The following is a 14660-nucleotide window of genomic DNA, read 5'->3' as shown; positions in this document are numbered from 1 at the left end:
AGAAGACAAAGTCAAATATTATAATGAAATGTGCAAAGACCTGTAGTTAAAAAAGCAAAAAGGAAGAACATGCTCAGCATTTCTCAAGCTGAGGGAACTAAAGAAAAAATTCAAGCTTGGACTTACAATTTTGAAGGATTCTATGGACAAAATATTGGATGTACAAAAAGTATCAAAAGAAGATGGAAGGGATACACAGAGTCACTGTACCAAAAAGAAATGTAGATGTTTAACCATTTCAAGAGTCAATATGCTCTAGAGTCAAAGATCCTAAAGGAAGAAGTACAAGGTACACTGAAAGCACTGGCAAAGAACAAAACTCTGGGAATTGATGAAATAAAAATTGAACTATTTCAACAAACTGATGTAGCACTGAGGCACTCACTCATCTATGACAAGAAATTTGGAAGACAGTTACCTGGACAACTAATTGGAAGAGATCCATATTTGTGTCCAAAAGAAATAGAGGCGACTCAATGTAATGTCAAAATCAATGGACATTATCATTAATATTGCATGCAAGTAAACTGTTGCTAAAGATACTTCAAAAACAGTTGCAACCATACATTAACAGAGAACTGCCAGAGGTTCAAGCCAGATGGAACGAGGGATGTCATTGCTGGCATCAGATGGATCTTGACTGAAAGCAGAGAATACCAGAAAGTTGCTGCTTGTTGTTGTGGTTATGTGCCGTGGAATCGGTTCCGATTCGTAGCTACCTTACCTGTACTTTATTGACTCACAAATGCTTTAGATTGTGTGGATCATGACAAGCTATGGACAACATTGTGGAGAATGAGTATTCTACAACACTTAATTGTGCTCATGAGGGACCTGTAGAGAGAACAGGCAGTTGTTCGAACAGAACAAGGGGACACCGGATAGTTTAAAATTAGGAAAGGTGTACACCAGTGGTGTATTCTTTCATCATACTTATTCGATCTGTATGCTGAGCAAGTAATCTGAGAAGCTTGATAATATAAAGAAGAATGTGGCATCAGAACAGAGGAAAACTCATTATTAACCTGCAATATGCAGATGATACAACCTTGCTTGCTGAAAGTGAAGAGGACTTAAAATATTTACCAATGAAGATCAAAAACCACAGCCTTCACTATGTGTTGCACCTCAATGTAAAGAAAAGAAAAATCCTCACCACTGGACCAATAAATAACATCCATATAAATAGGTAAAAGATTGAAGTTGTCAAAGACTTCATTTTGCTTGGATCAACCATCAACACTCATGAAAATAGCAGTAAGGAAATCAAATGCTATATTGCATTAAGCAAATCTGCTGCACAAGATCTCTTTAAAGTGTTGAAGAGCAAAGATATCAGTTTGAGGACTAATGTGTGCCTGACCATAATCACAATAATCTCATATGCATGTGAAACTGGGAAAATTAATGCAGGACCCATAGTAGAATTGATGTATTTGAATTATGGTTTTGGAGGAGAACATTATAAGTACCATGGACTGTCAAAAGAACAAACAAATCTGTGTTGGAAGAAATACAGCCAGAATGCTTCTTGGAAATCAGAGTGGCCAGACTTTTATCTGTCAAACTTAGGACATATTATTGGGAAGGACCAGTTCCTGGAGAAGGACATCATGCTTGGTAAAGTGGAAAGTCGGAGAAAAAAAGGAAGACCCCCTGCAAATGAGATGGATTGGCACAGTGGCAGTAGCAATGGGCTCAAGCAAGGATTGTGAGGTTGTGCAGGACTGGGCAGTGTTTCATTCTGTGGTGCACAGGATTGCTATGAGCCGGTACTGAGTCAATGACACCTAACAACACAACAACAACCGAGCCAGGCTGCTGAATTCAAAATTTTAGCCTGTGTGGCTCTGTGGGTTAATGCACTGGACTGCAAAGCCATTTGAACCACAGGGTCAGCAGTTCAAACTCATTAGTTGCTCCTTAGAACCCCTAAAGGATTGATATGAGTCGGAACCGACTCAACAGCATTTAGCAACAACAATAATAAGCTGTGAGAAGATAAGTTTCTGTTTGCTAAAACCATTTACTTGTGTTATTTCTGTTAATGTTGTTGTTAAGTATCGTCCAATCAGTTTGACTCATAACAATCCTACATTGGGTTTCAAAGGTGCAGCTGGTGAGTTTGAACTGTCAACTTTGTGGTTAGCAGTCCAGTGTTTATCCTAAAGCACCACACCAAGACAGATGCTTTGTATTCTAGGTTAGGAAATCACTTCCCTTGTCCTGGCTTCAAAGTAGACCTCTTCTTTGAATTTAATTTTAAAGCCAGAACTTCCCTACCATCCCAGAGTTGGCCCATCCTCACAGCCATGTGGTGCAGTTGTACCTGAAACAACGTTATCTGCTTCAGCAAACCCTTTCTTGAGGTCTCCTTTCTCAATCTTCCGTTCAGGTTCATAAAAGGAGTTGTTCTTTATAGCATCCTAAGAATAAAAAAAAACTTCAGCAATTTGTCTTTCAGGGTGAGAGCAGTGATTTATGATTGAGGAAAAAGAAGCTCTATGAACTATTGCCTCTCTCTTCTCACAGATGAGCCTCTATTAACTTCATATATAGGATTAAAGTAAACTCTCCTAGGGTCACTATGGAGAAGGTTTCATAGGATCACAGCAGCTCAGTACTTGAAGGGATTTGGCGCTGTGGGTTAATGCGCTGGACTGCAATGTCAGTTTAAACTGCAAGGCCAGCAGTTCAAGCTCACCAGCCACTCCTTGGAAACCCTATACAGGGTCACTATGGGTCAGAACCAACTCGAAGACACTTAACAACAACAACAGCATCAAGTCTTCAGTTGGTGCTCAAATCTTTAAAAAACAAAACCAGTTACATTAACTCCATTCTGATTCATGGCAACCCCATTACGTTAAAGTAAAACCATGCTCCATAGGGTTTCAGTGAAGGATTTTTCAGAAATAGATCACTAAGACTTTTTTCCAAGACACCTGTGGGCATACTCGAATCCCCAATCTTTTGATTGCCAGCCACCTGCGTATAAATTTATAGCACACCCTAATGAATGTATCTGTAGGAACAGGGAGCTCACTGTTTTGCAAAGACAACCCACTGTCAGTTACCTCAATTGTGATAATGGCTGGAAGTTCTTCGTAGATGATTTTCACTCTTTGAGCTGCTCTTTGTGCATGTTCTGGGGTATCGGCGACCACAGCACCAATGATGTGTCCAATACAAGTTACCTAGGTACAGAGCCAGATTATTAAAAACATAACTGAGTTCCTCATAAATCAAATTATTTTAGATTGTTCTAGAAGGCAACAAAAGTCCCTGTCTGCACAATCTCCTATTAAGTCATATTTTAGGAATGTCCTGAGGTCTTTTAATTTCCTCATATTATTTACTGGAGCTTTATGCCTCATTGTAAGCATATAGAATCTATAGAGCTGACATCGTATGAGTATTGGGTTAGCAAACAAATTTTATCTCAAGGGCCAATTCTGATTATTTAGTACTGGCAGTCAGTTAAGGGGCAGCACCAGACAGAATATGTTGATTGATTAAGGATACCTATCGTGAGCAGAACGAGAGGGATGGCACCGTGACGTACATTTGTCAACCTGGATCAATTCCAACCCTCTTGTTCTTCATATGAAGAGATTCAAACTCAGAAGGCAGAGTCACACTTGATCTTAGGTCCTAACTCTCAGTTTCATGTTCTTTCCACCAAACCCTGTCTTCTATGATCTACTTCCCAGATATACACTGAAAATTCTCAAAGTCAGCAATCATGTCTAGGTGCCCCCAAAGCAGTAGCTTCCAAATTCTGGTTCTCAAACTTAAATATCCATAAACGTGGGTTTTTTTTTCAAGATTTATAGAATACTAATTTTAATCATCCACTTGCCATCAAAGCTAATTGGACCCCCTTCAGAGAAAATTCTTGTCCCGCATCCTTAAATAAACAGCAAAAAGATTTTTGTCCAACCTATCTCTTTGTAATATGAGGTTTGTGGCATGGCACTGTAGGATAAGCACTGGACTGCAAGGTCAGTTTGAACCACAAGGCTGGATGTTCAAACCCACCAGTTGCTCCTTGGAAACCCTATACAGGGTCACTATGAGTCAGAACCACTTGATGGCAATTAACAAATACAACTTCTCTTTGTAATATGTTGTTTATGACAAAAGGAAACAATGCCTTATATACAAATGTCTGATAAATATCTCTAAGGACCAATTAACTTATTGAGTGGTTAGTGCAATGGTTCATGAACCAAGCTAACTCTTACTAACTAAAGTGCCAGCAAAGCTCTCAAAGACTCTTGAAGTTGTAGAGCAGTTGTTCTATCGAGTTCTTTTTCTGGAATTCCTGTATCTCATGCTTACGGTTTTGTGATCTCTCTTTCACTTTTACATTATAAGCGTAAAAGTGATTACATTATAAATAATAAGGTAAGTTTGCCCCAAAGCAACACCTACCCAACTCTAATTTGCAACATTTGATCTGAATTAGAAATATAAAGTGACTGGGAATGATCATATGAATAAAGTTGATGGATTTTTGTAAAGCTATCTTGTTTGATGAAGTACAACCAGAATACTCCTTAGAAGTCAGGATGGCCAGCCTTAATCTCTCATAGTTTGGACATATTATCAGGAGGGATTAGTCCCTGGAGAAGGACATCATGCTTGATAAAGTGGAGGGTCAGAAAAAGAAAAGGAGATGGATTGGCATGTGGCAGTAACAATGATTGTGAGATTGGCACAAGACCAAGCAGTGTTCCATTCTGTTGTGCATAGGATCACTATGAGTCAGAACCGACTCGATGGCACCTAACAGCAACATCTTGAATGCCTAGAAACTTTCAGGGGTTGGAATTCCATGTATTTGAGATCAACAGATAAACTTTCATAAAAGTGAAATATCAGTACACACAGTGGTAATATTGTGATTTATTGTCTGCTTAGTTTGTTTAATGCATTCCTCCTTGTTTGTTTTTTTTTAATGTTGTTCTTAAATACCCAAGGATCAGCTGATGGGTTTGAACTGCCAACCTATGGTTAGGAGTTCACTGCTTATCCTACAGCACCATATCAGGAGTCCTTTCTGCTTTGTTTTGTTCAGTTTTTTTTAATAGAGGGGTTTAATATACCCTTAAGAACAAGATTGCAAATTCAAGTACAATCATTAGCCTTGTTTTAATGACAACAAAATTTGGAGTCATCCTATTACGTAAAAACAGCAGTCATCAATTAAATACACAAACAAATAGAAATTAAATTTAAAAATACTGCCAGGCATATTCTATCCCTTTACCAATTGTCCTTAATATTGGCCAGTTGTATGATGGCTGCAATATATTTGCAAATGTATAATCCATTCAAGATTAGGCATGTGGAAGAATGAGCAAATGTTGAAATTTAAATATTGATTTCATTTCATTCATATGGAGGAGATTAAATCCAAGTCTTACCTTATCCATCGCAAAGACTGTTTCATCATTACAAATCCCAGTTACATTACTCCCAGGAATATCACCAGCTGAGAGGAAGCAAACAAACCCAGGGACCTTCTGAGCTTCTGAAGTATCTATGGACCTGCAAGAAAGGGCACAATGAGGGGTCAGCATTACAGTACAGCAGACTCGTCACCTGATTGGACAACAAAGGCTTCATCCTGCTCAGTTTCCCTCCACCCTAATTCTTCCTGTCTCCACCTTCTACTAGATTCCTTTTGATTCCATTCTACCCTGTTCTGCAAACACTGCTCAAATGCTTCTCATGTACAGAGTACTCTGTTGAATGCTACTACGCATGTTGCCATTGTTGCTAAATACCGCTGAGCTGGTTCCAACTTATAGTGACCCTGTATAGGTTTCCAAGGAGCGACTGGTGAGTTTGAACTGCCAACCTTTCAGTAAGTAGGCCAGTGCTTATCCTACAGCACCACTAAGCATTTTAGACTGTAAAACAGGACCCTATGGAGCTTGTTCCAAGTAAAATGGAATGAATTCTAGTGAGCATTTACTCTAGAGAGCACCAGCTAAAACTCCTATCACCCAGCTAACTCCCACTGAAAATCAGCACAATGGGTCCCTTGCTAGATCACAGATCCAATGGCCTTTCAATGTTTGCACACAGACAAGTTTCCCATGTCACACTAATGGTGCTATTCAAGCATGGAAGGGCATCCCAGGCATAATTAGGCAATCCAGACCTCAAAGGGAGGAGTCTGGAAGAGATCATCAATTACAGTAATCTAAACCATGCCCTGATCACTCTGGTCAATGCCCACCCAGGGAAATAGAGCAGAGGCATCTTGGGAAAAGGTATAAAAACTGCTATGAAGTATCAACCACTTTCCAAACAACTAAATCCTCACAAGAACCCCACAAAGCAGTTATCATTATTCTCATGTTACATTTACGGAAATCAAGCACAGGGAAGTTGAATCCTTTGTCCAAAGTCACATGACCAGAAAGCAACATAACTGGGATTAAAATTGAAATAAAGTACAAGGGAGTCCCTTGGTGATGCAAACGGCTGATGTGTTCAGATGTTAACCAAAGGCTGGAGGTTCAAGCTCACTCAGAGGCACCTCAGAAGAAAGGTCAGGAGATCTACTTCAGAAAAATGAAGCACTGAAAATCCGTTTGAGCACAGTGCTACTCTGACATACATGTGGTTACCACGAGTCAGAATCGGCTCAACACCAAAACTGCTTTAGCAGGTGTGAAGAGTAGCCACTTTAGGACCATTACTGCTCGGCCATACTGCCAGGTTGCTGCAATTATGATGAAGTCTACCCATCTTCCTACACGTGTTCAGACATTGCTTAGATGGCACAAAGTTGTTTGAGTGTAGGCAGTGGAAGCCATGATGCTCACACTATGTCAGTACAGGCTCCAGCCAAGGGCAGAGCCAAATGAATTTTGCCATATACCTGGCAACCATATCAATTTAAGCATGTGTGTTTTTCTTTTCTTTTTTTCTCTCCCATAGACCTGGAAGAGTTTGCTAAATTTTATCTGCATTTGTACACCATTCTCTAGGCTAGGATCATCAGGCAGACAAAAGATCAACACTCTGATTCCTATTCCATGCCATGGCCTGAGGGAGGTTTTTCCCAAGATGCTCTGTTTGGCAGGGCAAGTATCCAATGCTTACTAGGAAATAGAACTCACAGTTCTCTGTCCTTACCACCTGGAGGAAGCATAACACAGTTGCTAATGTTGTTTGGCTTCAAACACCAGCTCTGCCTCTTACCAGCTGTGTGACCCAAGGCAAGTGATTTTATCTTGCCTGCACCTTGGTTTCCTCAAGGAGAATGTGGAGATAATATCAGGGTTGTTCTGAGGGATAACTGAGCTAATATATGTAAAACTAAATAAGAATATGGCAAATAATAAGCAACATGAATGTTAGGGATTAATATTATTACTGAACTAAGATGTGTAATAAATGTAGTCCTGGTGTGGAGCTGTGGTTAAGGCTCTGGACAGCAAAACTGGCTTGAATCGCAAAGTCAGTGAGCAGTTCAAGCTCACCAAGTCACTCCTTGGAAACCTTATACAGGGTTGCTGTGGGTCGGAACCGACTCGACGGCACTTAAACACAACAACAATATATGTAAAATGCTGTAAACAAGAATGTGGCAAATAGTAAATGTGATGGATATTGGTGGTGGCTGTGTGCCGTGGAGTAAATCTTTACAGGAGCAGAACACCTCATCTTTCTCCCACGGAACAGCTGGTAGTTTTGAACTGCTGACCTTGCAGTTCGCAGCCCGATTCGTAACCACTACGCTTCCAGAGCTCCTTAGGGATTGTTATTATTAAAGTGCCCTGGTGGCGCAACAGTTAAATACTAGGCTGCTAACCAAAAGGTTGACTGTTCAGATCCACCTGGCAAGCTGTTCTAGTAAAGATTACAACCAAGAAAACCCTATGGGATAGTTCAACTCAGTCACATGAGGTCGCTATGAGTCAAAAATCAACTCAACAGCACCCAATAATAACCAAAGTAGCAAATCCCTGCCGTTCAGGCTCTAAGTTCAACATTCATGTCTGAGTGACTGTTCTGTGCTAAGGGCTTTGCATACTCCATTAGGAATCAAAGCAGCACCCTGTCATAGACGAGGGCCTTGGGAGCTTAAACACACAGGCCAAGGCCAAAGTTACTAAGTACTGGAGCAGGGATTCAAACTCAGGTCTGTCCGAATTGAACATCGTGGTTGAGTAGGACTCAAGTTCTCCTGAAATTTGGCATTTAAGTATTAGCACAATATCTACAATGCAAATCTACCCTTGTTCTGCTAACTGCTCTTTGGGCCAAATACTCTTATGATCTTCCCATTTAGTGCATTAGGTCTTTCCCAATCTGGCCTCCAACTTCACCCTTTTCTCCCTGAAGCACCTTTGGGGCGCTACCTTCTTCTGCTTCTCTCCAGACTGTGATATTCAAAGGTACCTGTGCTATCTTCTGCCCTAAAGTCTGAAGAAGCCTTTGTATTTTTCTGTCTTCAGTGCCTGGCTAGAGGCACAAAGCCTTTTGGTGGTCCCAGACCCCCTCCTCCCCTTCCTACACTCACTTGATCTTGGCATGCGCCTGGGTGCTGGTGACCAGTCGGAGTGATAGCTCATTTTCATAGCGAGGAATGTCGTCACAGTACACGGCCTCCCCAGAGGCCTGCATGGAGGCAGCCAAGTGTGGTAGGGGCCGGCCCACCATGTCCTCCAAAGACTGACCCTTGGGCACTTCCTAGAACAACATGGTCAAAAGTCAGTTTGAGCTGCTGGGAACACTGCCCCCTAGAGGCCTTGGGGGTAACTGTGGCGAGCTTCAGGCCAGACCACAGAGCAAACCTAAGAGTAAGGCTGGACAGGGCAGTAGCAGCACTGAGCAGAAGGAAACAGAAAGTCATGTAAGAAGTAATTGATTATGGTGGTCATAGGGTCACTGCATAGTATCTTGCATAAAGGAACACACAAAAGAGGGCTGTTGTTGTTGTTAAGTGCCATCGAGTCGGGTCCGACCCATAGCGACCCTGTACAGGGTTTCCGAGGGTGTAAATCTTTACGGGAGTAGAAAGCCTCATCTTTCTCCCGCGGAGCGGCTGGTAGTTTTGAACCGCTGACCTTAAGGTTCGCAGCCCGATTCGTAACCACTACGCTACCAGAGCTCCTTGGATACAGAAATATGCTATGTTCTTGCATGGTTAGTCGTTCAAACTCACCAGCCACTCCTCGGAAACCCTATACAGGGTTGTTATGAGTTGTAACTGACTGGACAACACTTAACAATAACAACAATATTACTTACATAATCCTACAATAGCAGTAATAACAAACATAATTTACAAGTAGATCCATAGGCAGATATGCAAGAGGAACAGGAATGAGATGACATATGTGGGTACATTTAAAAATATATGTTTTTGTTATTGTTAAGTGCTATCAAGTCGGTTCTGGCCCATAGAGACCCTGTACAGGGTTTCTGAGGGGCAGCTGGTGGGTTTGAACTGCCAACTTTGCAGTTCAAACTGATCTTGCAGTCCAGCACATTATCCTGCAGTGCTACACCAAGACTCCAAAAGTCTACAGCACCTGGTATTCCAAGGTGGTCTCCCATCCAAGTACTAACCAGGCCTGGCCCTGATTAGCTTCTCAGATAAGATTGGATGCATTCAGAGTACATAGTTTCAGGGGACTTCAAGGTCAATTTGCATAACATAGTCCACAATTATAATGTTCTACATCCTACTTTGGTGGGTTAATGGCTAGGGTCTTAAAAGCTTTCCATCTAGGATGTAACTATTGGTCTTTCCTTGTCTGGAGCACAGAAGAAGGAAGAAAATGAAAGACTCAAGGAAACAATGAGTCTAAAGAACTAATGGCCCACACAAACCACAGACCAGAAGAACTAGATGGTGCCCAGCTGCCACTACTGATGGCTCTGACTGACATGACAATAGAATGTCTTAGTGTGAGAGAAAATTAGAGAACAAAATTCAAAATCATAAAAAAGAAAAAACAGACTTACTTATCTGACAGAGTCTAGTGGAACCCCAAGACTATTGCCCTTAGACACCCCTCAAACCTGGAATTGAACCCACCCCTGTGGATGACCTTTCAGTCAAACAATAGGCCTATATAGTGAACAGCAACATCTTTGAGGAAAGTATTCCTCAGAACAATACATACAAGACCCATCGGGCAGCATTTGACCCAAAACAGTTCAGAAGGCAGGAAGGGACAGGAAAGAAGGGCCAGTAATAATAGTAAACAGGGAGCCCAGTTGGAAGAATGTTGTCATATTGAGGGGATTTACAGCTTATATCTTGAAACAATATGTATATAAATTGTTGAATGGGAAGCTCATTTTCTCTGTGAACTTTCATTCAAACTACAATAAAATGGTCATATATATACACAAAAAAGATTGCCATTGGTTAAGAAAAAGAGGGAGAAAGGGGAAGGAAGGAAGGAAAGAAAGAAAGAAGGAAGAGCTGAAGAGGACGTCTGGCACTAATGCATTAGTCCTAAAGAGAGGACACAAAAGATAAGGTGAAAATATCATCTTTATTTAAGGAGGAAGTGATGAAAAGAGTCTGTCCCAAGAGAGAAAGGGGAAGATATCTATACTGACATCAATATGATTCCAATTTTCTTCACTGGATACTTTCCACAGGATGAGGAGCTTTATACACTTATATAACATTTACATTTATCATTCTCCAATAATTAGCATCATTGGCCATTCAGGAAAATGTAGCCACACACTGTCTGGTACTCACTTGGAAGAGTTGGACGTTGGCAGGGGGATCTTTCTGAAAGAGTAAAGTGGCACTGGCGAAGGTGGGGTCCAGTTTGAGGCATTTCTGTGGAGACAAGACAGCAGAGGCAAACATGACTATACTGCTATTGCTATTACCTTCCTTTGTAATCCTCAAGTGATAAAAGTGACAGTTGTTTCCCTCCTCTTCTCATTTTGCACTCCTTTGTCTACTAGTTAGATTTTTCTCAACATCCATCGTGGGCTCTGAGAGCTAAGTATTTAATAACACTTTCAACTTCAGCTTCAACTATCCCTTCACCCTGCTGTTTCTCTCTCTTCTAAATGTATACATGCTACTCTCTCCTTTGGGAGCATACTTCTCCCTATCCTTTCTGAGGAAGTCTCCTTTGCCCTCCTCAATCCTGCAGAAAATATTTTAACAATATGGGAAATGTTTAAGATGTAATCTTAACCGAGAAAGAGACATATACAATTCCACAAGCAGCACTGGGAATCCTAGTGCGGTGCTGTAGGATTAGCACAGGACTGTGAACCACAAGGTCTGCAGTTTTAAACCCACCAGCTGCACCTCATAAACCTTATATAGAGTCACTATGAGTTGGAAACGACTCAACACACTTAAAACAACACTACAAGCAGCACTGAGTATTTGGAGGGCACAAATGACAATACACTCAGTTGCTAACCCAAAGGTTGGAGGTTCAAATCCACTCACAGCCACCTCAGACAAAAGGCTGGCGAGCTGCTTCTGAAAGGTCACATCCTCGAAAACTTTATGGAGCACAATTCTACTCTGACATACATGGGGTCACCATGAGTCAGAACCCACTTACTTGATAGAAATTGATATCTTTTTCAATGCAGCACAATCCCAAATCTGTTTAGCTATAGATACACCCACATCAATACATAGAAGATCACAAATGGACTATTAGATGGATGGAAGAAAAGATAAAAAGAGACACAGTGAGTAGACACAAAACCGCATGCAAATGGACAGATAAATGTAGGAAATGGGTTCAGAGGAATAAAACTGAAATATTGAGAGTGGTTTTCTCCGGGAACTGAGTTGTTGTTAAGTGCCATCAAGTCAGTTCCAATTCATAGTAACCCTATATAGGGTTTTCAAGGAGTGGCTTGTGGGCTTGAACCACCAACTGTGTTGTTAGTGGTGCAGCACTTATTTTATAGCACCACACCAAAACTCCTGGGAACTGAGAGTAGGGGTAATGTCTATGTTTTTCTTTATATAACTCTAAGTTGGTAGTTAAAACTCACCCATTGCTCCTCGGAAACCTTATACAGGTTTGCTATGAGTTGGAACCCACTCAAATGCATTTAACAATAACATTTTTAAACGCTCTAAACTAAGTCCATATTTATAATCAGAAAAAAAGATTGCTTTTGAAGAAGGGATTTAGCTCTCTTATCCTAGTATCTGTGAAGCTTTCTCTCTGTGCTGCCTTCATACACCATCTTTTTACCTGTCACACTAAAAATATTCAAACCTTTGGCCTTGATCAAGTCAATTCCAACATCTAGCAAACCTATGAGGACAGAGTAGAACTACCTATAGGGTTTCCAGGGCTGTGGATCTTTACAGAAGCTGACGGCCAGATCTTTCTCACACAGAGCAGCTGGTGGGCTCAAACCACTAACTTTTCATTAGCAGTTGAACAAGTAGGTTCCAACTTATAGTAACTCTATATAGGATTTCTGAGGAGTGACTCGTGGGTTTGAACCATCAACCTTGCATCTAACAGTCCAGTACAGGATAAGTATCCTACAGTACCACACCAGCACTCCATCTTGTTGTTGTTGTTGTTGTTAAGTGCCGTCGAATCGGTTCCGACCCATAGCGACCCTGTACAGGGTTTCCGAGGGTGTAAATCTTTACGGGAGTAGAAAGCCTCATCTTTCTCCTGCGGAGCGGCTGGTAGTTTCGAACCGCTGACCTTAAGGTTCGCAGCCCAATTCATAGCCACTACGCTACCAGAGCTCCAACTCCATCTTAGGTCTTGTTAAACCTCAATTGGATACTGAATGTAGACTGGCCTCCTGTTGTTTGTTGTTGTTAGGTGCCATGGAGTGGTTCTGACTAATAGCGACTCTGTTTAGGGTTTCCAAGGAGCAGTTGGTGGGTTTGAATCATCAATCCTGCAGTTCAAACTGGACCTCATGGTCCAGTACTTAAATTCTATAGCGCCACACCAGGACTCCTAGGTTTGCCTTTACTCATGGTGTTCTGTCCCACACTAGACTGCCCTCTAGTGGGTAGCTCAGTTTTAGCCTTTGATAATTAAAGTCAAGTGAGTTCTGAATCTGTGCAACCCCATGAGAATCACATTAGATGTGTGCTCCAGAGGGCTTTCAGTGACTGCTTTTCTTAGCAGTAGATCACTAGGTCTTTCTCCCAAGGTGCCTCTGGGGGTGTCCTCAAACCTGCAGTCTTTTGGTTAGTAACAAGAATGTTAACCATTTGGGCTAGTCCTTGCTGATGACAACCCACTGGCATCAAGTTGGTTCTACCTCATTGTGACCCTATAGGACAGAGTAGAACTGTCTTAGGGTTTCTGAGACTGTAAACCTTCACGGGAGCAGACAGTCTCATCTTTATCCTGCAGAGTGGCTAGTGGGTTTGAACTGCTGAGCTGTCAACCTTGTTGTTAGCAGCCCAACACTTTGGCCACTTAACCACCAGGGCTCTATTAACTGATCATTGTTGTTGTTATGTTAAGTGCCGTGGAGTTGGTTCCGACCCACAGCAACTCTGTATGGGGTTTCCGAGGACTAGCTGGTGAGCTTGAACTGCCAACCTTGCAGTTCAAGGGGCTTTGCAGTCTGGCGCATTAACCCATAACGCCACACCAGGACTCCAGCTGATGATTGGTGCTATACAAATGCCAGTCACTGTGCTCCAGCTCTGCTAGTGGCCTCTCCTGAATACACATCCCTGCAGGGACCACGGGTCTTCTTGGTTTTAGCAGACCTGCTTTCTCCATCACATTCTGCAGTCCTATTTTAACCTACAAGACCACAGTTGTATCAGCTACACTAGTAAAACGGCTCTTAGTAGTCCTCTGATCTCCCAGACCATTTTGCAGATTACACAGCTGAGGCATAGTCAAGTTCAGATGGCCAGAAAAGAGCCCACATCCCCCAACTCCCAGCCCAGGGCTGTGACTCCCAGCCGACTGGTTAACGTCAATCTCTGGTGGCTCTCTGGACCATGACTCTGGTCTCCACTCCCTTGTCCTGAGGCTCCCAGGGGTGAGGAGCAAGTTTACAACCCAGATCAACAGTGCCCGCAGATCCACCCAGACCTGCTTCTTAAATCCCCAAATGAGAGTGTTGCAGAGAATGCCTGGCCCGGCCCCTTCACTCACATCATCTGAGTCCTCTTTGCCCAGCTTCTGAAGCACTGTCAGGTAGAACTTGAAGAAGAAGCTGAGGGTGAGAGTCCGCCGGAACTCCACCATACCTCCAGGGGCATCTGGTGGCAGATGCAGTTCCTCTGCCAGGCCTGCACATACTTCCTGCAGCAGCTCCTCATTCCATAACCTGCCAGAAAGTAGGCAATAGATGAGCACACCCATCCACCCCCAGAAGCCAACTTATGTGGAGCGATGGTGTGCAGGGCCTCAGAGTCACACAAACCTCCATTTAAAGTTGGGCTCAGATACTTTTAGTTACACATTTTGAGGCAAGTTATGTAGCCTCCTTGACTCTTATTTTCCTTAGCTTTAAAAGGACAGAGGGGGGAGAACAAACAAGATGGCGGATCGGGTGGATGTATAGCAGAGAGCTCCGCCAACAACAACACAGAATACCTGACCAAGCAGGCTCAGGGGCTGGTCCCAGAACTCTGAACCGCATATAAAGGAATACTTAGAAGGTTGGAAGGC

General features: G+C 42.3%; 1 protein-coding gene across 1 annotated transcript in view; it reads right to left on the bottom strand.

The window, feature by feature from the left end:
* The window catches only part of XDH (xanthine dehydrogenase), a 73936-nt gene that overhangs the window by 24767 nt on the left and 34509 nt on the right, over positions 1-14660 (bottom strand). Inside the window, exons 15-20 of the mRNA XM_006835277.1 lie at positions 14142-14316; positions 10754-10837; positions 8549-8718; positions 5433-5556; positions 3078-3197; positions 2330-2426 (exon numbers count right to left, since the gene is read on the bottom strand). Of these exons, the coding sequence (XP_006835340.1) occupies positions 2330-2426; positions 3078-3197; positions 5433-5556; positions 8549-8718; positions 10754-10837; positions 14142-14316 (770 nt within the window). The remainder of the gene's footprint in view (positions 1-2329; positions 2427-3077; positions 3198-5432; positions 5557-8548; positions 8719-10753; positions 10838-14141; positions 14317-14660) is intronic.

This window comes from Chrysochloris asiatica, unplaced genomic scaffold, assembly GCF_000296735.1.
Source record: "Chrysochloris asiatica unplaced genomic scaffold, ChrAsi1.0 scaffold00016, whole genome shotgun sequence".
NCBI lineage: Eukaryota > Metazoa > Chordata > Mammalia > Afrosoricida > Chrysochloridae > Chrysochloris > Chrysochloris asiatica.
Note: the sequence above shows the minus strand (reverse complement) of the source record. Positions and strands in the feature narration are given on the sequence as shown.